The following is a 22955-nucleotide window of genomic DNA, read 5'->3' as shown; positions in this document are numbered from 1 at the left end:
CAAGGGAGGCACACGCCCTCTTCCCCTGAGAGGATTTCTAACACTTTGAGCTAATGGAAAGAGGTATTTATATAATAAATATAGGTGATAGAGGCATAAAAATGTAATGTATATACTAAGGATTAGGTACTGATTAACTTTTTATTTTTTTAACTTTGTGTGGGATCTGACAGGTACACTTTAAAAAGAAAGAAGTCGAAATATGTAATTACAGAACATTGATGAAATGGTAAACTAGTTACCAAAGTAAGGAACAAACCTTAGAGTCTTTGCAGTACATTTCATACTGCTGAATCATTTGTCGACTGGCCAGGCTGCCATGGTAAACAATTGTGTTCATTTGTGTCCAACTAGCAAACTCCCTCTCCCAGTTGGTAATAGTAGAAAGCGGAGCAATAACTAGAAAAGGCCCCCGAACCCCTACATTGTACACTTCCTGCAGAAATGTGATGGATTGGATTGTCTTTCCCAGGCCCATTTCATCAGCCAGGATACAGTTTTGCCTGCAAAGAAAAACAAATCTAAAGTTACAAACTTTTTTCTTAGATGGCCTATATTATGTAATGCAAGACCATAAACACAAACCGTAAAAATATTGATGCAATACTAAACGCCATGAATCGCACCTGTTGTACCAATTGAATAGCAGCCAGTTCACCCCCTCTAACTGGTATTCTCTCAGCTGGTTTCCATTTCTGTATTCCCGGGTCAGATCTAATTTATTCCAAGATGTGGCAGCTGGTCTTGCCTTAATGAGAATAGATTAGGTCAGAAAGTATTGAAAATAAATTGTGCATGTATAGATTTGAGCGCTTTCATGTGTGCGTAATACGGGCATAACTGGAAGTGACATCATAGATCATCATGATATTTTCATACAGACTTAGGTATTTATTATGCACATGTGATAGCAGCCTTACTTTAACAAAGTGCTGGCACTCACCACACGCTTCAGATTGGGCTGACGTGATTCTACACGTTTAAATTCCTCAACTTTCCCATCATCTACATCTTCCTTAAGTTCCCAAGTACTGTCTTCATAAGGCAGTGAACACCACTTGACCAAATAATACACAACCGGCTGAAAGAGAAAAGGAGATGTTTTGTACAATAAAATCTCTTTCTTGTAGTCTTTATTGGGGGGGGGACACAGAGACCATGGGTATTATGCCGCTGTCCTCTAGGAGGCAGACCCTAGGCAAAAAAAAAAAAAGGAAGTCTGCTCCTCCCAGCAGGATCTACCCACCCACAGGCACTGAGCTAATCAGTTGTGTCACAAATCAGTAGGAGAAGCCAAACCACAAAAAGACAGACCAGACTAACTATGTAACTATGTAACTATGGATTAAAGGAACAGAGCCTCCCTTAACACCGGAACCGCCACCCAGAGAAAGAGGATCCCAGATCCAGGAAGAAATGGAGGGACCCAGGAGTCCCAAACAAGGAGACGCAGAGAACATCAAGCAGGAGTGAACACTCCGGCTGACGAGCACCTAGGCTGGGGCAGGACATCGAGCGGGAAACAAAGACCGCCTCTGCAGAGAAACGGCGGAGAAGAGTGGGACCGGAACCCTGCCAAGGCCAGAGACAAGAACCCCCGGAGTAAGCATCAGGAAAAACCATCCGGAGCCCAAGGCATGGAAGGGCCACCTGGAAGAGAGCCCAAGGAAAGGAGAGCCTGAAAAGGTAAAATACAGAGGGAGAGGGACCTGAACGACTCTGGGGCTGCCAGGGAAGAGTGACCTACACTAGGGGAGAATAGCGGCCAAGAGAAAAATCCACAGCTACCCCTGAGGTCACCATGCCGCCAGGCACTCGCAGACGCAAGAGACTAGGTGAAAGACAAGGCCAATCAAGCTGGGGATTCCAATGGTCGGAACATACACTATGACCAAGAGAGTAACATCCCAGAATGACAGTCTCCAAAAGGAAGACAAAGGGGACCCAGCGAGATGTCAACCCACCGAAGCAACAAGGCGAGGTAAAGAAGACATGACCAGGGCCCAGGAAGGCGCCCACTTAGACTGGCGGGCAAGCCCGGTACAACTGAAAAAAAAGGAGAAGTGACTTGCCACAGCAGAGACTGTCTAGGAACAACAGAGCCTTTACATCCAGACGGAAGCACAAGGACCACCAGGATGGCTTCCAAGCAAGACATTCCCTGACAGAAAGAGAGAGGGGACAGCACGAGGGGCTGGAGAAGCCAGGGTATGGACCTGGCAAGAACAGTCAGAACCCCACCAAAAGGAAGAGGGGAGAAAACAGGAACTGCCCCCAGCAGGACCAACAAGTTACCCAAAGAGGGTCAACGCGAAAGCAAGGACGGCAACCGCCGGACGGTAACAGTTGCACCAAATCCAGCAGAACTCCCCAAAAAAAGGGGGCAGGAGCAAAATAAAGAAACCTCTGATACTGGGAGATCGAGGGACATCGGCTGCAAAAGCAAAAACAGGAACCGTACAAGGGCCACACAACCCCTTAGAAGAAGAGAAGGCACGATGGCTGAACACCAATAGGAGACCTCCACTAAACTACCCCCAAGCCGGTAGCGGAAGGGTTCAACGAGATGGCTGAACCAGCCACAGGAGGAAGTATAGAAGACTGACAGCACTCCGTCTGGAAGAGGAGAGACTGCCCATGAAAATGCGCAAACCGAAGAAACTCCGCCCCAACTCCAGGGGGGAGAGCCAAGACGGTATGAGCAACGATAGGCATGCCATAGCAGGCAATAGTAGTGCATAGCTGGACCACTAAGACACCCTTTCCATTGAAGGAAAAATTAGACGGATGAGACGGATAAAGTAGCCAGAAAATAAGGCCTACATAGCCCACTAAAGAGACTCCCACAGGGTGGGGAATGTAAACCCTGGATGAGCCAGAGTTGGAACTAAACCTTAACATGCATGTCCCTCAGCAATGGCAGAAACATTGCAAACACACAAACCACTGGCACTGAAAGGCAAATGATATCCCCCCACCAAGGGGTAAAAAAGGCAGATGCCATTACCATAGAGCGGTGGAGGAATACGCAGGGTCTCGCGCTGGATCCCTCATACTAGAAACCGATCCTATTTTAAACCAATGGGACATCACCCATGTAAGCGGACGCTCCTGCCATAGAAGGGCCATTGCACCTGCAGGGACACAAAGTTAGGTTGGCTCTCACCATTAGCGCAGGTTGGAAGCATGCTCCCCTGGACGCTGGGGAACCTGGGTGCATGGAGGGACACTCAACCGACAACACCCACATGTCGTGCCCACCAGGACTGCAGCAGTGGATGCGGCAGACATCATGTCCTCCAAGGGCATTGCAGAGAGTTTAATAACAGTCCACTCTAACATATAGCAGGGTACCGAAGCTGCAACTGCGGGTGTGGCAGATTTCGCAACCTCTATGGATGGTGTAGAGGGTCCTTTGTACAGCGATCAACTCTCACAGTGGAGTACCGGAACAGCAGCTGTGGCGGATGACCCCGCTATGGATCGTGTAGAAGGTCCATTGTACAGCGGTCAACTCTCACACACAGTGGAATAGCAGCTGCGGCAAACGGCAGTTGTTGCGGCAAACGGTGTTGGAGTGGACCACGACATCCTAGTAGATGTTGTCCATGGTGGGATCTGAACCCAGGACCCCATTGCTGGAAGAGCCATAGAAAAAAAAAAAAAAAAAAGTAGCTGTAATAACTACTTTGGCCACTAGAGGGGACCCTAATACTCTCAAAGAGAGAGAACGGTACTCAAGGCAATGCAGCCATTAAGCCACTGGAGGGTGCAGAGAGCCCGAGAGAGGCCTCTTTTTTTTGTTCTTTTTTTCCCATCCTCCTTCAGATCGCGCGGTCCCAGCAGGTGGCCTACAGTAGAAGATGAAGCCGGGTGCCAGTGGCCTGCTCGCGCGGACTGCATGATGGCTGCATGATCGGGGCGCTGGCTGCCTGGAAAAAGAAGGTGCCTGGAAACAACACCTCCCCAGCGCTGCTGCTGAGACCATTAAGCCCGGGGACTGAATGCATGCCGCAGAGGGTCCCTATTGCTGCACTGTCTAACAAGTGAGGGAAGGGGATATTTCCGAGGGGGGGGTTGGGGGATTCACAGTCCTCCAAGTGGCACCGGAGGCCATGAGGGTACCAGCACAGCCATGTGTAATGGCGGCTAAGGAGCTGGAAGAAGGGGGACCCCTGGGAAGAGCACAAGGGAGAGAGAAGGGGGGAAGGGATGAAGTTCATACTAACCCGCGGACTCTATCTTCTCATATTCACCTAGCAGTCAGTTGAAGGCCGCGCTGCATCGCGCCAGGCTGCCATAGCGAGGTGGGCAGGGGCAAGTGGGGGACCTGGACGCAGGGTGCTACCGCCAGGTGCTGACTGTTGGCGAGAAGGGGTTGACTGTCCATACTCTTATGCACCGTGCCCCTTTGTCGCATGTGGGCGATCAGGTAGCACCATGATCTTGTCGCCCAACCTAGAAAAATAACAAAGGAAAAAACGCTAACTAGACATCCCTAGCTAGAAAATAAACAGCTCCAGACCTGTGTTTGCCTCCTACTGACACTAACCTAAAACTGATTAGCTCTGTGCCTGTGGGCGGGTATATCCTGCTGGGAGGAGCCAACTTCTTTTTTTGCCTAGTGTTAGCCTCCAAGTGGCAGCAGCATAATACCCATGGTCTCTGTGTCCCCCAATAAGTCGATCCAGAAAGAAAGGAGAGTTAAGAAACCAGAGCTCGTAATGATATGAAAGCTTAGCTGCGATTAGTTGTTGTGGGCTAAATCAGACAAATTTTCTTTCTAGCAGATTGATGAAAGACTTCTGAGATTGTGACTGCATGAAAAGTTCCTGGATTTGCGAGATCTACAGTGTTAATGCTGGCCATCAGCACAATCATCACTGCCCGACATTAGAGTGAAGTCCTGGCTGCTTATAGCCACCATTTCTCGGTTTATGAAGTGAGAGCATCTAATGTGTTCGCTTCAGACGGTTAAAGGGAACCAATCATCAGATTTTACCCTATAACACGCTTGGCAAAATCTTTATCCTCACCATTCCCGGGGGATGCTCCTGCCCCCAGGGATGGTGAGGATATGAACTTATAAACTAGTTACCGCCGCATCCGTAAGTAGTCTCCCGGGCATGGAGCTCCATTCATCTACTTCCGTTCTTCAGCCAACAGCGACGCCCCCTCCGCTTGATCGACGGGCCGCGTCATCGCTCTGCTCGGTATGTTCAGTGAGCATAGCGATGACACGGCCCATCAATCAAGCGGAGGGGGCGTTGCTGCCAGCCGAAGAACAGAAGTAAGTGAGTAGAGCTCCCCGCCCAGGAGACTACTTACGGGCGCGGCGGTGACTAGTTTATAACCTAATATCCTCACCATCCCTGGGGCCAAGCGTTATATAGGGTAAAATCTGATGATTGGTTCCCTTTAACGTTGACCTTGTGTTGAGTATATGTATTCCCGCCTATGACATAACTATATGTCATGGAGGAGGAGAAGGGTTAATAGCTCTAAATTAAAAAATAGAACAATACAACCAAAAATCTAGCATACTAGTCATATACATCTGTGGTCTATAAAAACAAAAAAGCTATTTAGAGTACAGCTTTTTATTGGAGAAGGATGTTTCAGGGAGCAACCCTGTCAAGCATTGGCCATCTCTGGTGGTAAAACAGTGGGAACCTTTCACTGTAGCTGTGTAGCAATCTTAACTGTTGGTGTGACAAGTTCCTTTTAAGTAATTATTCAGACCATTGATTTCATACCTCTCCATTGTCTTTATCAATACTATGGGATTCATCGAGAATTCTGTCAACCTCAACATAGTCTGGATTAAAGGGCTCTTCATCCTCTGGCATGAAATGGCGCATCTGAGCCATTTTAGTTTTAAAACGTTTGAGCTTCTGGTGGATGCGTTTGTCTCTCTCCAGCTGTTGAATTGTTGCCCATTCACAGTGCAGGTAAGAACTGTAAAGAAAGAATCAATATTTATAACCAAAAGTAGTAAGAGGCCTGATATTACAACACAATTATAGGCACACTCACTAATTTTTATACTTGACAAAAAATTCTTCTGCATCAATGTAACCTCCTGTAGAAAGCTGAAGAGGGAGAAACATAGAGCGAAATTAGATAATGGGGAAAAGATAAAAACATACACCAAATCCAACCATTACTAATAACTTCGTCACACCTCTTTTTTCACCACTCTCATAGACAGGATCTTGTCTACAATTGCTGCATCTTCTTCGCTTGGGTTTTCCTAATTAAAAAAAACATGTAGTTGAAAAATGAGGGCAAGATACATTAAATTAGTTGTTTCAAACAAGTACACTTACTTGCCAATTCTTTAAGTGGATTTCGCTTGGAAATGCATTGCAGTCTAAGAGACGGCACATTTCAAAGCGCTCCTAGCGCCCACGGGATTATTCAAATACTGCTGCACTTGTGAAAGCACAAGAGAAGCCTTAGCCTATTATCCTTCAATCAGTTGATAACAGGGGTCTTTGTGTCCCCCCCAAAGATCTGATATTGCCTGCAGTGATAAAGCCAGGCATACACCCTGTAGGACCCATTTCCCCCTTTTCCTTAAATATGCATATATTGCTTTGGTGTTCATTTTGTGGAAGCAAATGTGTGTCTAGGACAGTGTTTTACAACCAGTGTGCCTCCAGCTGTTGCAAAACTACAACTCCCAGCATGCCCGGACGGCCAAAGGCTGTCCGAGCATGCTAGGAGTCGTAGTTCTCCAACAGATGGAGGCCCTCTGGTTGGAGAACACTGGTCTATGAGCACAATTAATTTATGCAAATGTTGTTCTTATTTGCTAAGACATCAACTCACAACAAAGAACTGCAGGGAAGGAGCTAATTCATTGTCAGGCAGTGGGATGGGTCCAGGCAGAAGGACAGGCTCACTCTTGACAGGACCAGTCACATCAACTTCCTCATCATCTTCGTCATCCGTAATTTTTATGTCCAAATCTTCAGTGTACTTTTTACGTTTCACCTGGCGGTTTGATCGTCTTTTCTAAGAAGCAAAAAAAAATGTAAAAAAAAAAATGTAAAACTATTTTCAGTAAAGGTTTATTCTATAAAAGGGTCATCACTGACTTCCCACTGAAATGTGTCATCACTGAGTTCCCTTGTGGCTTCTCCCTGTACCACCAGCCAAGATTGATAGATCTTTCCCTCTTTAGGTATAGAGAAAGATAAAATGAATCAAGGAATTGCCTGGATGACTTGAGGTGTAGACATTATGAAAAGGATGACAGGTTCCTTTAAAGGAAACCTGTCACCTGTTTAATGCTGGAGAATCTTCGGTTTAAAAAAAAAGCTGCTGGGATCCAGCTAAGGATAGGGCATCGTTCACTGCCAGAAGAGGGTCAAACTTGAAAGACAGGAGGAAACAGCTGGTTCTGGGATAACCTGGCGAGGCTACCGCAGTATTCCGAAAGAAAAATCCTATTTCGGCTAGAAGGCGCACACCCGAGAGTAGTGACCAATAGCAGACGTTCCATTAGCACTGCAAGTTGTATAACTTAATAAAGTCTATTGTTCACTACTCTCGGGTGTGCGCCTTCTAGCCGAAATCCAGTGTTGTACCTGCCTGCACAACACCCATAGGTGAGCAATTTTCGGATTTTGGGACAACTGTCCAACCTCAAAAATTGGGATTAACTGCACTATATAGCACCATCTCTGCTTTTTTCTCCCTCTCCTACCAAACTTGAAAGACAAACTTATGAAGTCATTACATCACTAGGGCCCCCCAATTTTTTGGGGCAACAAATCCCCGTGTGGGGTGTTACCCATGTGGAGATTGTATAGCATGTACTAATGTGATGAGAGACAAGATGTTTAAATCAGCAGATGGAACAAGAGAATTTTCCATCCGCCAATACATCTCGTGTAGCTAACAAAATGTCATTTATGATGCTACGTACGGATGCTCTAAAATATATATAGGCCTGACTGCAAGGCAATTGAAGATACATATTAGCGAGCATATACGAGATATACAGGCGGCTAGAAATATGGATGACAGTAGGGCTGGGCGGTATACCGGTTCATACCGAATACCGAAATTTTTGTGCTGCATGATATGAATTTTAACCCATACCGCAATACCGGTTTGACCCCTCCCCCTCGGGAATGAATGAATGAATTATCAGCCCAGCGCAGCGCTGTCCCCACATCGGGGAACTAATCATATGTGACCCGCGAGCGCTGTTCTGCCCCCCCCCCCCCCCCCCCCCAAATTAATTATCAGTCCAGCGCTACTACTCACATATGTCACCCTCAAGCGCTGCCCTCCTGGTGGTCCTCCTATTTGTTGCGGCCACCGGCGCTGACACTCTATACCAGTGGGCATGCTGGGAGTTGTAGTTTTGCAACATCTGGAGGTCCGCAGATTGCAAACCCCCTGCACTATACTGTATCCCTATGCCCGGGCTGCAAAAGGTAAACAAAATAAACTTTAACTCACCTTCCCCGTCGGTCGGGACTTGCTTCCCAGGGAATGGAACGTCGGACAGCCGTCAGCCTATCACCGGCCGGAGCGGTACATCGCTGCGGCCGGTGATAGGCTGATGGCTGCCGACGTTCACGTCCCCAGTGTAAGACGTCGGAACATGCGTTAGTTTATTTTGTTTACCTTTTGCAGCCCGGGCATAGGGATACAGCATAGGGATACCGCACAGAATAGAGTGTGTCAGCGCGATACACATATTTGGCCATACCGCCCAGCCCTAGATGACAGCATATGGTTAAAGATGCTACCAAGACACTTCAAAACTGAGCATAATTGTTACCCCTCGGGTCTCCAGGTAAGGGACATATATAAGATCAGTTTATGGGCCAGAGGGGGGGGGATTACAAAAACTGTTGGCTCAGAAAGAGTGCAACTGGGCAACATGGCTCCTAGAGGTTTAAATGTACAGTTGTCATTCGGAGCATTTTTGCAAATATATTCAGTGATTTTAATGCTTTTTTGTTTTATTCCTTGTATATTAGATTGACTTTATGTAAGATAGAATCCAACTAGATAGAGTTTGGCAAGAAAGTGTTCATGGTGGGGAAAAGAACCGGAGCGACCCATTCAAGAATACATTTCAAGATATCATGATGGCACACCATTTTTTTTAGCAATTGTGTGTTATGATCACTATAAGGATGTCTTTTATTTGCAGTGGTACATTTGTTAACATTCAGGTCACAAATTTATGGGGAAATACCAGTATTCTGGAGCACTATTACATAATATTAAAAGGGTATGTCTTAAGTTTTAGATCATGGTTTGAGGTATAACAAACTAATCAATTCTAACATCACCATCAATTATGTGGGTTGGGGGGGGGGGGGGGATTCCACTAGCGTGATATTTGTTGGGTTCACGAATATTTGTACATGTTTCAGGTATTATTATTAATGTACACATTATACAGTGTATTCACAGTATTTTTTATATTTCTTTTTAATAAATTTATGGCACAGACTGTTCATCTATGTCCATCCTGTTATGTGTAAGAGTTTGGGTTCTGCTGTGTGAGACTTTCTCCATCATAGTAGTCATGATTACAGCCACGTCCGTGATAGTGCTCATTGCGCATGCGCAGCATCCCTGTTCTAGCAAGCCTGCTCCGGCCGTCTCTCACCTCGAAAGGCGCATGCCCGATATGTCAGCCCAGGCTTGCGCTCTCCAAGATGGGTGACTGATGTGGGGCAGTGCAAAGCGGAACTGGATGAGGCGTCTGCGCCAGTAAGAGCGCGATCACGTGAATGGGCACTTCCGGGATACAAAATATACAAAGATCACATTAGTTATAAGGAGTAGATGGCAGCCCTTGAAAAAGTGAGGCACGAAACAGCGTTGGGGCGCAGTGGTATGCTGACTACAATGGGTAAGCACTAAGGCACTTTTCCAGTGTGGATATTATTAGCACCTTGATTAATCCCATGTTTACTATTGCATCTTTGCACATGTATGGTGGTCAGGAAGAAGCAGGACTCATTACTTAGTAGCACTGGATAGTGTGGACAACAGATCCTGGTTATATGTGGTCCTTCCGCCTGTCATTTATTACTTTACTCTACACCTGGTATACAGAGGGGGTTCATTATTGTTTTTATATTGTGGTCTAAGGTGCATGAGACATTCATTTGTGTTCAAGAGATATTCTACAATGGTTATTGTATCTGCCTAGCCAATACACAGTTAATATTGTAGCTCTGCAGCAGTCCAGGCACTGTGCTTATGTTCATCTCTTCCACATGTTGAGTTGTTTTTAACATGTAATATATTGGTGTTAATAAAGATATTGCTACTAAATGAAGTGGTATCCAAAATTTAATTTTTACTTTTTATGGTATGTAATGTATAGGAGTTTCTACTACTGGTTTATTGATAGGATCATGATAGACACCAACAATACATTATGAGATACATGCAAGGGGTGTGTCATTTTGGGTTCTTCTGTTCATTACTCCCTATAGATGTATGCATTGCTTAGGTCAGAGCAGCTCCCAGACTTTTTTACTTTTTTAAAATAATTTCTCCAAAACGTCCAAGAGTTTCAGAGTAAATACAAGTGTTTCAGGACCCCACTTCTTGCACCTCTTTCATGCTGCCTGGAGTTTGGGCAGTATAAGGCTGGGTTCACACCACGTTTTTCAAATACGGTTACCGTATACGGTTTTCCGCTAAAAAATGTATGGCAAAAATTGTATGTAACCGTATACAACCGTATGACTCCAAATTAAAACGTATACGGTTTTTCCCCATACGGTTCTATCAGTTTGCATCAGTTTTTGCCAACGGTTTTGCTATTTTGTTTGAATTAGTTTTCCAGCAATTTAATAAAGTTACTATTGTTCTATTGAAATTCCAATCTGCGCATGTGTCAACTCCAAAAACAGATTAGAAAAACCGTGTGCAACCGTATTCTGAAATTCTGTGTACGGTTCTCATAGACAACAATGTTAAAAAAAAACGCATACGGTTCACATACGGTTTTCCAACCGGAAGCAAAAACGTGGTCGACAGCGTTTTTGCCTACGGTTGAAAAATCGGCAAAACCGTATCAGAGGCAAAACGGATGCAACCGTACACAACATTTGGAATACGGTTTACAATGCATTCTCTATGCATGCGGTTTCGTATACGTTTTTTTGCGGAAAACCGTATACGGTTACCGTATTTGAAAAACGTGGTGTGAACCCAGCCCAAGACAGGTTCTCTTTAAAAGAGACTTTTATTCTTTATTTTAGAGTATCTAATTTCTAATCTACTCCAAGCATACTATGTAAAATTGGATACTAACAGAACGATGGACTGAAAGTTCTTTTTACAAAGAGCATTCCCAGCAATTCACAAGTCTGCAACATACAATTCTCAACATGTCATATAACAGCTAATAGGAACTTGCCCTGAAGAAAGTTCCACTTTAAAGGGATTCTATTGCCTAGATTTTTTCATTCCCATTATAGTGCTTTTTAACTGATAATTTTTTTTCTTTTTTTTAAATGTTGTACATTAATATTGGGGCAGCCATCTTGCCAAACCATTTTTAACAGTAGGACCCATGGACATAGGCAAAATAGACTGAACCTGTCCCAATTTACATGAATGGGAAAGGTGTCTGGGTATGCTTGATGACCTTTGCAAAGGTCATTCTAGAGGGAAGGGGAGGCAAATTTGTGAGAACAACTATTGTGTGTACCTCAGTCATCTATACACTATTGTCACCTTTCACTGTTACCTTGTCTGTGTTGATAAGGAAGGCCCTACTGGAAAGTGATCTGTGCAGAACAGGAAGTTTTAGCAGTTTAAGGGGTTATCCAGGAAAATACTTTTTTTTTATATATCAACTGGCTCCAGAAAGTTAAACAGATTTGTAAATTACTTCTATTAAAAAAATCATAATCCTTTCAGTACTTATGAGCTTCTTAAGTTGAGTTGTTCTTTTCTGTCCAAGTGCTCTCTGATGACACATGTCTCGGGAACCGCCCAGTTTAGAAGAAAATCCCCATAGCAAACCTCTTCTAAACTGGGCGGTTCCCGAGACACGGGTCATCAGAGAGCACTTAGACAGAAAAGAACAACTCCACTTCAGAAGCTCATAAGTACTGAAAGGATTAAGATTTTTTAATACAAATAATTTACAAATCCATTTAACTTTCTGGAGCCAGTTGATATATAAAAAAAAGTTTTTTCCTGGATAACCCCTTTAAGGCCCAGTGGCCAGAATAGAAACTGCAAGATTTCAGGATTATTTTAAAATATAGATTGGATATGGGAAATTAGAAACATCACAAAAAAAAAAAAAAAAAATATTTAAACATAAAATCTTTATTTAGAGGGTAGTACACATTCTCTTTAAAATTCAAACACACACACTTTTGTGCACGCCATTGACAATCTTAGGTGAAATGTCAGCTGTACAAGCAATTCTAGTATACCTTTTCTTACAGAAAGCAAACATTTTTATCAGATACTGTCTAAAATATAAACTCAACCTCTTGGGGACGCAGGGCATATGCATACGCCCTGCGTCCTTGATCCTTAGGGACTCCGTGCATACCCGTACGCCCTGAGTATTTCCGGTCCCCGCCACTCACCGGGCGGGGACCGGACCAGGATGCCTGCTGAAATTATTCAGCAGGCATCCCGTGACAATGCCTGGGGGGTCCTGAGTCTGTCTGCGATCGCCGCAAATCCCCGATCAAGTCAGATCAGAGATTTGCGGAAATTCCGGGTCAATCGGGTCCCGGTGACCCGGAAAAAAAGGATGATAGGTGCCGTCCGAGACGGCACCTATCATCCTTTAGCAGCAGGAGTGAGGTGGCACTGGTGCCACCTCACGATCGTCCTGCTCCGTCGGCCGGTAACAAGACGCCTGCTGTGGGGCACCCGCTCCACCCCTGTTCCGGAGGGCGAGAGCGGGTGCCGGGAGCCCTCACCTGAGGCAGGGGCCCCCGATCCCCGGCATCGGAGCCCCAGCAGCAGAGGTGGCAGGTGGATCTTCACTGCGCAGCAGCAGGTGGTAAGGCTGGCCTCCTGCGGTTTCTAAGCAACAACTCCCAGCATGCACACAAGGGCATGCTAGGAGTTGTTGTTATGCAACAGCAAAAGGCACAACTAAATTCCCAGCATACCCTTTGGTAGTTTGTGCATGCTGGGGGTTGTAGTTATGCAACAGCTGGAGGCACATTTTTGTGCCTCCAGCTGTTGCATAACTACAACCACCAGCATGCATGGACAGCCAAAGGGCATGATGGGAGTTGCAGTAGTGTGCCTCCAGCTGTTGCATAACTACAACTCCCAGCATGCACCGATAAAACTACAACTCCCAGCATGTACGGTCTATCAGTGCATGCTGGGAGTTGTAGTTTGCAACAGCTGGAGGCACATTGGTTGCGAAACATTGAGTTAAGTAAACTCAGTTTTTTGCAACCAGTGTGCCTCCAGTTGTTGCATAACTACAACTCCCAGCATGCACAGGCAAACAATGGGCATGCTGGGAGTGTTAGTAGTATGCCTCTGGCTGTTGCATAACTACAAGTCCCAGCATGGCCTTCGGCTGTCACTGCATGCTGAGAGTTGTAGCTTTTTGCCAAAGCTTAAGGCCCACTGGTTGCAAAACAAGGTTTGTTACCTAAAATCAGTGTTTCACAACCAGTGTCCCTCCAGCTGTTGCAAACTACAACTCCCAGCATGCACTGATAGACCGAACATGCTGGAAGTTGTAGTTTTGCAACAGCTGGAGGCACACCGGTTGCGAAACACTGAGTTAAGTAACTGGTTGCAACCAGTGTGCCTCCAGCTGTTGCATAACTATAACCCCCAGCATGCACGACAGCCAAAGGGCATGCTGGGAGTTGTAGTTTTGCAAATGCTGGAGGTTTGCCCCCCACCCCACTTAGGAATGTACAGGGTACATTTACACAGGCGGGGGTTTACAGTGAGTTTCTCGCTGCAAGTTTAAGATGCAGCAAATTTTCCGCTGAAGCTCAAACTCCCAGCAGGAAACTTGCTGTAAACCTCAGCCTGTGTGAATGTACACTAAAAACACTACACTACACGAAATAAAACACTACATATACCCCCTACAGTTACACCCCCTTCTGGGTGAAAAGACCACTCGCGGGGGTCAGCTGAGAATCAGCTGAGAAAGTCCGCCTCCCAATTGTGCACTCCCGGTATGTGAATCGCTGAGATGGATGGAACTCGGAGTTCCGCCCAGAGAAGAATCTTGGAGACCTCGGCCATCGCTGCTGTACTGCGTGTGCCGCCCTGACGATTGATATACGCCACAGTTGTGGAGTTGTCAGACTGAACACGAACAGGACGGTCCCGAAGAAGGTGCTCCCAATGGCGTAGGCAAAGATAGATTGTCCTTAGTTCCAAGATGTTGATGGGGAGAAGGGCTTCTCGGGGGTCCAAAGGCCCTGGACTGTCCGGTCCCTAAAGACTCCTCCCCAACTGCTGAGACTGGCATCAGTCATGATGACTTGCCAATTGAGGGGCAGAAAGGAACGCCCTTGACAAAGAAGAGGGGATCAAAGCCACCACAGAAGGGACTGGCGAGACCTAGGAGGAAGAATGATCCTGCGATCGAGGGATAACGGAGATTTGTCCCACTGGAACAGGAGAGAAAGTTGAAGAGATCGATAACGAAACTGGGCAAAGGGAACGGCTTCCATGGCCGCCACCATCCGGCCAAGGACCTCCATGCAGAATTGAATGGAAACTGGAATAGGGTTCCGGAGAATCTGATCTCCTGATAAAAGAGCCAGCCAATTGTCCGGTGGGAGCTGAACCCTGGCGGACTCCGTGTCGAATTGGAGTCCCGGGAAGATGAGAGACTGGGTGGGAGTCAGGTTGGACTTGTCCTGATTGACCACCCAGCCGACACGGGACAAGGTCTGAAGAGTGAGGCGGAGACTCTTGATTCTGGAGCCTTGGGTTTGGCAGCGCAAACGAAAAAAGCGATCATTCGGAAAGGAAACAAACTATCCGATAGCCGTTGGTAATGACATCTCGGACCCAGGAGTCCTGCACGTGGCCAGACCAGACGTCCCGGAAGAGTGACAAACGCCCTCCCACCCGAGAAAAATCTGCGGGTGGGGGCACCCCTTTAGGCAGAGGGAGGTTTACAGGTGTCTGCCTTGGCCACAAAATGGCCGGAACGGTTTTCCGATGTCCAGGAGGGACGGGTCTTGAAGGAAGGAGCCCTTTTGTTCTGTGAGAGTGCCTTTCTGGTCGCAATACTGGAGCCATGAGTCCGAAAGGACCAAAAGGAGGTCTACTTCCGTCAGGAGTCGGTATTGCGAGGCTTATTCGGAGGTAATAAGGAACTCTTACCTCCTGTCGCCTCTGAGATAATCTCATCCAGGCGTTTGCCAAACAATCAAAAACCTGTAAAAAGGAAGCTCCATTAGAGATTTCTTGAAAGCGGCACCAGCGTTCCAGGCCTTGAGCCACATGGAAAGACGCAGAGCCATCACATTACCAGTGGCAAAGGCCGTACAACGGGCCGACTGCATAGAAGCAAAGCACAAAGTCTCCACAAATAGTGCCAAATCCACAAATTCCTCCGTAGGGGACCCAGATAGAATGCCCTGCTGTGAGAAGCCCAGACACAAAGGCTTTTGACACCCAAGCCTAAGCAAAAGCAGGGTAGTAAGGAAGAACCTGATGCCTCAAAGGCGAATTTTCCAGGGTCTTCAAAGGAAGCTGTGTCTTCCAAGGGCAGAGTAGTTGCTTTTGACAGGCGGGAGACAGGTGGATCCACTGTTGGAGGAGATGTCCACTTTGCAATGAGGTCCTTGGCAAAAGGAAAATGTGCCTGAACCTTCTTAGTACCTAAAAAAACGCTTGTCAGGGTGTTTCCGGGCAGTTTCCAGTAAGGAGTCAAATGCAGCATAAGAGCTGAAAACCTTAGATGATTGACGGGAGCGGTGAAAGGAAACTTCTGGAGCTGCTTCCGAAGTTCCTGGGTCCTCTAGGTGAAAGGTGTCCCTTATGGCCGAGACCAAGCTGTCCAACCATGCCGGACGAGTCGGTTCGGTCCTCTGAGTCAGAGGCCGAACCGGAGGCCTCATCTTCCAATTACCCAGTAGAGTGGGAGCAGGTGGAGGCGGCCTTGGAGGAAGGCGAAACTGACCTGGTACGCAGATCTGGAGACCTAGAGCGGTGACCAGGAGAGAGGCCCTTAGAAGATGGGTGGTTTCGAGGAGCCGAGGATACCTGTGAGGAGGGCACCTATAGAAAGAGAGGAGAAAAAGAGAAAAAGAGAGGAGAAAGAGAGAGAAAGAGAGAGGAGAAAGAGAGAAAGAAAGAGAAAGAGAGAAAGAGAAAAAGAGGGAAAGAAAGAGAAAGAGACACGGAGGGAGGGGAGAGAGGAGAAGGAGGGCTAGACCAATGAACAGGAGGAGGCTGGACTAGTATCAGGCAGGCCCCCATTGATTAGAATGCCCGATAGAGCCTGAATCCCCCCTGGGAGAGTGGGCGGGGCTAAGGTCCGTGAGCAGAGTGTGCCGTGGCCATTATGAATGCGCCCCCTAATGCCGGCAAAGTAATGAGGTTGAGGCCGGAGAAGACCGGGACCCGCTGGGCTAGCGCGAACAGCTCTGGTCGTATCGCCGGAGGAAGATGTGAATAAAAGTAATAGTGTAATATTAGTCCTGCACCACTTAACGTCCCCTATATCAGAATGGCCGAGCAGGGCAATCCCTAGAGCGAATAAAAAAAGAGTGGGCATCAAAACAGGGGGCTACAGAGGTTTAGAATCCATGCAACCTGAAAGAAAAAGAGAGGGAGGAATACTCACCTTAGTCCATAGAAACTTACCTAATGAAGTCTTCAGTCAGCTTTTAGTCACCTGCATCATGCCGGGCTGAAACAGCGAGACGAGCAGAGAAGGTAGGGGGACCCAGAGGTACAACCTCAGGCACTGACCGGTAGCGAGAAGGGTGCCCCTTCTTCGCAAATGGGAAAACAGTGAACACTATTTACCTGAGACCCCACCTGAAAAGAGAAAAATCTAACTAAACCTGCCCAAACTGAAAAATAATAAAAATAAGCGACCAGGTCTGGAGAGCTCCAGACCAGCGTGTCTGCCTCCTTACGACACCAAGCTAAAACTGATAAGCTCAGGCGCCTGTAGGCAGGTATATCCTTCTGGGAGGGGCAGACTTTTTCTTGTTACCATAGTGTCAAGCCTCCTAGTGACAGCAGCATATACCCAAGGTCTGTGTCCCCCAATGGAGCCGATAGACAAATTGGGTATCCTTGCGACTGTATGAACCCACAGAATATAGGGCTGGGCGGTATACCGGTTCATATTGAATACCGAAATTTTTGTGCTGCACGATATGAATTTTTCCCATACCGCAATACCGGTTTGGCCCCTCCCCCTCGGGAATGAATGATCAGCCCAGCGCTGCGCTGTCCCAACATCGGGGAACTAATCATATGTGACCCGCCAGCGCTGTTCTGCTCCCCCCCCCCCCCCAAATCATGTTACCTGCGAGCGCTGTTCTGCTCTCCCCAAATCATGTTACCCGCCAGCGCTGTTCTGCTCCCCCCCAATTAATTATCAACCCAGCGGGGTACTACTCACATGTCACCCGAAGGCACTGCCCTCCTCCTCTTTGTTGCAGGCCACCGGCGCTGGAATTCTATACTGTACGCCAGTGGTCTCCAACCTGCGGACCTCCAGATGTTGCAAAACTACAACTCCCAGCATGCCCGGACAGCCAACGGCTGTCCGAGCATGCTGGGAGTCGTAGTTTTGCAACAGCTGGAGGTCCACAGGTTTGAGACCACTGCTGTACGCTGTATCCCTATGCCCAGGCTGCAAAAGATAAAGAAAATAAACTTAAATTTGCCTACGTCGGCCTTACGCTGGGGACGGGAACGTCGCACAGCCCTCAGCCTATCACCGGCAGCAGCGACGTCCCGCCCCGGCAGGTGATAGGCTGAGCCCACTGTCATGTAATAAGCCTGCTTTTTACTTGACAGTGGGCTCAGCCTATCACTGGCCGGGGCGGGACATTGCTGCGGCTGGTGATAGGCTGACTGCTGTCCGACATTCCAGTCCCCAGGAACAGCGTGAGGCCGAGGTAGGCAAATTAAAGTTTATTTTCTTTATCTTTTGCATTCCGGGCATAGGGATACAGCGTACAGCAGTGGTCTCAAACTTGCGGACCTCCAACTGTTGCAAAACTACAACTCCCAGCATGCCCGGACAGCCGTTGGCTGGGCTGGGCAGAAGAGGGCAGTGCTTGCGGGTGACATATGCGAGTTGTACCCCGCTGGGCTGATAATTAATTGGGGGGGAGCAGAACAGCGCTGGCGGGTCACATGATTTGGGGGGGGGGGAGGTGTGAAAGAAATACAGTTATATACCGTGGAACCGCCATAAGTTACAAAAATACCGTGATACACATTTTTGGTCATACCGCCCAGCTTTAACAGAATAAATATATATGGTGTCAATTTTACCGAAAACTGCACTGAGTAGAAAAACGGAAGCCGCTAAAAATTTAATATTACTCCTCACCTTTTAAAAATCATAAGTGCAAAAATGAAAAATCATCAAAGAGGGAAGGGGCCTGTCAGATCCAACAAAAAATATTTATTTATTGACTATTTTTTTTTTTTTATTACACTTTTAATTTAGCTCACTAGTCTGAATTCCTCTCAAAGGGAGGGGGAGTGGCCTCACTGTGCAGGTCTCCGCCCCCTCCCTCAGTATGCTGTCTGCTCACATCTCCCCTAGCATTAGAAAAACTACAACTCCCAGCTTGTCCTCACTGACAGTAGCGGGACACAAGCTGACAGTGGGAGGATTTTTCAATCAAGGAAGTGTGTCCATGACATAGGTGATGATGCATGGACACAGCAGGACTAGTATGTGTCCAAGCAGGCAAGGGGGGCAGTTGTTTGACTGGCTTTTTCAGTATGAAATACTGAAAATTTTCCAATGAAAGCAATTACAAAACCTATTAGTTATACATGCTTTACAACATATCAAAAGTTTTTGTATCTGACAGTGCCCATTTAAACATTTTAAAGACTCCTTTGCATAGAAAGATGTTTGAAGTAACAAACAGCATTTACAGACATGCCCTTAGAATTCAAAATAGAGTACCTGAACACTATCTTCGTCCTCAGCTGGAGAAGCTTGAGATGGCACCCCTTCAGCATCAGAGTTATCAGATGATGGATTGCGTTTTCTTTTCTTTCCAACAATGGGAGTGATAGTACTGGAATCAAAATGAAGACCATTGTTGTCAAAGGACTTAACACTCAAGATTACTTATTACTGCTGGTGAAGTAATTATGAAAGAACAGACCATATACAGTTGTGCTTGAAAGATTGCATACCCTTAAAGAATTGGTAATATATGTATCATGCACGATGAAAAGGCAAAACACATTTCATATGGGATTCATACTCAACTGCAGGTTATAAAAGAATGGCAAAACTATATAATAAAACATAGAAACAAAAAATAAAGAAGTGACACGATCAGAAGTCTGCATACCCTAGGGGGAGGAGATTTATGAAAACCTGTCCAGAGGAGAATTTGCTGAGTTGCAAATAGCAACCAATCAGATCGCTTCTTTCATTTTTGAAAAGGCCTCTGAAAAATGAAAAGAAGCGATCTGATTGGTTGCTATGGGTAACTGGTCAACTTTTCCTCTGGACAGGTTTTGATAAATCTCTCCCTTAGTCCTTAATACAGTGTATTACCCCCATTAGCACCAATGACAACGCGCAGTATTTTACAATAATTCTTAGCCCCAAATTCTTGGTGGTATTGCTGCCCATTCATCTTGGCAATATCCGGGTCATGCAAAGTCTTTTGCAAGTAATTTTGATGTGGTCTGAGCTCCTTCCTAGATAGCAGACTGATGCAAGTGGGGAGACAGTGTCCTTTTGCCAGACGGCACACAGCAGGCGGCTGTGGTGGACACACATTCAAGGATTTAACCGGACCAAGGGAAGGATTGTGAATCTTGTGAGTAAAAGCTGTGGCTCTGAGGACACATAATAGGCGGCAGTGTGTGAATGGGACTTTATGTTTAAGTATGAACTGTGTTATGGGATTGTAGGTGGCGTGTTTTAACTGGCGGGGATTAGCCCATCAGTTGGCAGGCAGGGCCTGTATTATGTAGCTAGATGGCCTAGGCTTTATTTTGTGTTAGGTTTTATTTTGTCCTACAAAACCTGTGTAAGCAAACCTGACAGTCAGTTGCATGGAGAAGCTGGTGTGGACCTAGTTTATTGAGCTTAAAACTTGTCTTTTTTTGGCTGCAGCGAAGGATGATCCCAGAGATAATCTCACTATATAATTTTATTTGTATTTTTTGCCATCAAGGGATCTCAGATTTTTCCACATCTTAACTTGTTAAGGACAATGGACATATATTTATGTCTATTGCCCACTCCTGTTATATGAAGCTTGCTTCATACCCGGTGGGTACCAGTTGCTATCAGCAAACAGGACCCGCGGCTAATGTGAGACAACGCCGATCGGGCTGATATCAGGTATTAACCCTTTAGATGCCGCAATCAATGTTGATCTAAAATGGGAGAAAAAAAAAAAAAGTCATCCCGGCTAGCTCAGCGGTAAAAAGCCCGGCGTTCTTAACAGCTGAGAGGACGGCAGGAGGGCCCTTACCTGCCTCCTCGCCGTCCGTCGATGCTCCAGTCAGCAGGCTGAGGAAGTTGATCACCGATAACACTGATCAATGCTATGCTATGGCAAAGCATTGTTCAGTGTATGTAATCTAAGGATTGCATGTAATAATCCCCTAGGGGGACTAAAAATAGTGTTAAAAAAAATAATAAATAATAATAATAATAAATAATAATGTGATTTAAAGGGGTCCTCCGGTGCTTAAACATCTTATCCCCTATCCAAAGGATAGGGGATAAGATGCCTGATCACGGGAGTCCCACCGCTGGGGACCCCCGGGATCATGCACGCGGCACCCCGTTTGTAATCAGTCCCCGGAGCGTGTTCGCTCCGTGACTGATTACCGGCAACTACAGGGCGGGCGGCGTGTGACGTCACGCTCCGCCCCGCAATGCTAGCCTACGAGAGGGGGCGTGATAGCTATCACGCCCCCTCCCGTAGGCTTGCATTGCGGGGCGGAGCGTGACGTCACACGCCGGCGCAGGCGTGACGTCACACACCACCCGCCCTGTAGTCGCCCGTAATCAGACCCGGAGCGAACGCGCTCCGGGGACTGATTATAAACGGGGTGCCGCGTGCATGATCCCGGGGGTCCCCAGCGGCGGGACTCCTGCAATCAGGCATCTTATCCCCTATCCTTTGGATAGGGGATAAGATGTTTAAGCACCGGAGAACCCCTTTAACTCCTTTCCTAAAAAAAAAAAAAAAATTAAATCACTCCCCCTTTTTCCATAAAAAATAAAATAAAATAAGGGGTCGAAAGCGGACATTTTTAAACATACAAATTTTCAGACAAATAGTAAAAAATTTTGAAAAGAACTAAAATAAAATAAAACCTTTATAAATAGGGTATTCGTATGGTTCTACAGAATAAAGATAAGGTTTCATTTGTACCGAAAAGTGCATTGTGTAGAATCGAAAAGCCCCAAAATTTACAAGATAGCCTTGCCTTGTCCCCCCCCATTTTGCCCCACAAAAGATTTTTTTTTTTTTTCACTGTAGATTTTGTTTTGAAATAACTGATGGTTTTACAAAGTACAACTGGTGGCACAAAAAAAAAAAAGCCCTCATATGGGTCCGTAGGTAGAAAATTTAAAGCATTATGATTTTTAGAAAGTGAGGTGGAAAAAAAATATATGGTCCTTAAAATGTTAATAGGTAACTGACGGTTGGGTTGGTGGGGGAGTAATCTTGTAGAGGGGCTTGCGTCGGGGTAAGACTGACGCACTCCTCCTGAGCTGGAATGGGGTCCAGGTGGGGTTAAGCTGTGAAGGGATCATGGCTAAAGCACCTGCCATGATTGTGATAACGTGTGGTAGGTGGGGTTGAGCTGGAGGGTGTTAAAGTAAAAAACAGAGGACAATATTGTAGGAAGTTTGGTACAAAGGTTGCAGACCACTGCTTTATAGCCAACAACATGTGTCAGTAACACACACACTTTCTGTATGTACTGCTATAGAGCAGTGATCTGCAACCTAAGGCTCTGCAGCTGGTGCAGAACTACAGCTCCCAGCAGGTCCTGACAGCCGAAGGCTGTACTATAGCAGTACATACACCATAATGTGTTACTGCTCTTTATTTATTGCTGTTAAAATTTATATACATTAGGGATGTCCCGATACCATTTTTTTTTTTTTTAAAAGACCGAGTACGAGTACCAATACTTTTTCTTAAGTACTCGCCGATACCAATTACCGATACTTTTTTCAGTGTCATGTGACAGTTTTTTTTTTCCTTTAATGGGAAAAAAGGGGTGTTTTTTTAAAATAATTTTTATAAGAGAAAGGGCTTTTTGTATATTAAAAAATATATATATATTTTTATTTATTTTTCAAAAATTTTGAAAAGGGGGGGGGGGTGATTAAAATTCTTTACTGGGAAGGGGTTAATTCACATTTATTAATTATTCTTTACAATTTTTTTTCCCATAGGGGACTATTACATGCAATCTGTAGATTGTACACAATGGATAAATGCTATGCCACAGCATAGCAGTGTTCAGTGTTTTTGGCATTCCTTTACTACTGCTTGACATGGCTGGCAGCAGTAAAGGAGCGATGATCGGACGCACAAAGCAGGGTAAGGGACCTCCGGCCATCTGATTGGGACCCCGATTACACCGCGTTGATCCCGATCAGCATCCCTGAGCTAACCGGCAGTACATATCAGGACTTTTAGATGCCGCGATCAACTTTGATTGCGAAGTCTAAAGGGTTAATTCGGGTCCCAGCTATGATGTGCGCTCAGCTGCTG

General features: G+C 46.1%; 1 protein-coding gene across 5 annotated transcripts in view; it reads right to left on the bottom strand.

The window, feature by feature from the left end:
* CHD8 (chromodomain helicase DNA binding protein 8) overlaps positions 1-22955 on the bottom strand; it is a 144025-nt gene that overhangs the window by 72706 nt on the left and 48364 nt on the right. For all 5 annotated transcript variants that reach the window (XM_056527805.1, XM_056527786.1, XM_056527769.1 and 2 more), the window contains exons 6-13: positions 19148-19262; positions 6835-7020; positions 6185-6253; positions 6037-6092; positions 5757-5958; positions 944-1081; positions 627-748; positions 260-503 (exon numbers count right to left, since the gene is read on the bottom strand). In XM_056527805.1, the coding sequence (XP_056383780.1) occupies positions 260-503; positions 627-748; positions 944-1081; positions 5757-5958; positions 6037-6092; positions 6185-6253; positions 6835-7020; positions 19148-19262 (1132 nt within the window). The remainder of the gene's footprint in view (positions 1-259; positions 504-626; positions 749-943; positions 1082-5756; positions 5959-6036; positions 6093-6184; positions 6254-6834; positions 7021-19147; positions 19263-22955) is intronic.

Source organism: Hyla sarda, chromosome 1 (assembly GCF_029499605.1).
Source record: "Hyla sarda isolate aHylSar1 chromosome 1, aHylSar1.hap1, whole genome shotgun sequence".
NCBI lineage: Eukaryota > Metazoa > Chordata > Amphibia > Anura > Hylidae > Hyla > Hyla sarda.
The sequence above is the reverse complement of the archived record's forward strand: the minus strand, read 5'-3'. Positions and strand labels throughout refer to the sequence as shown.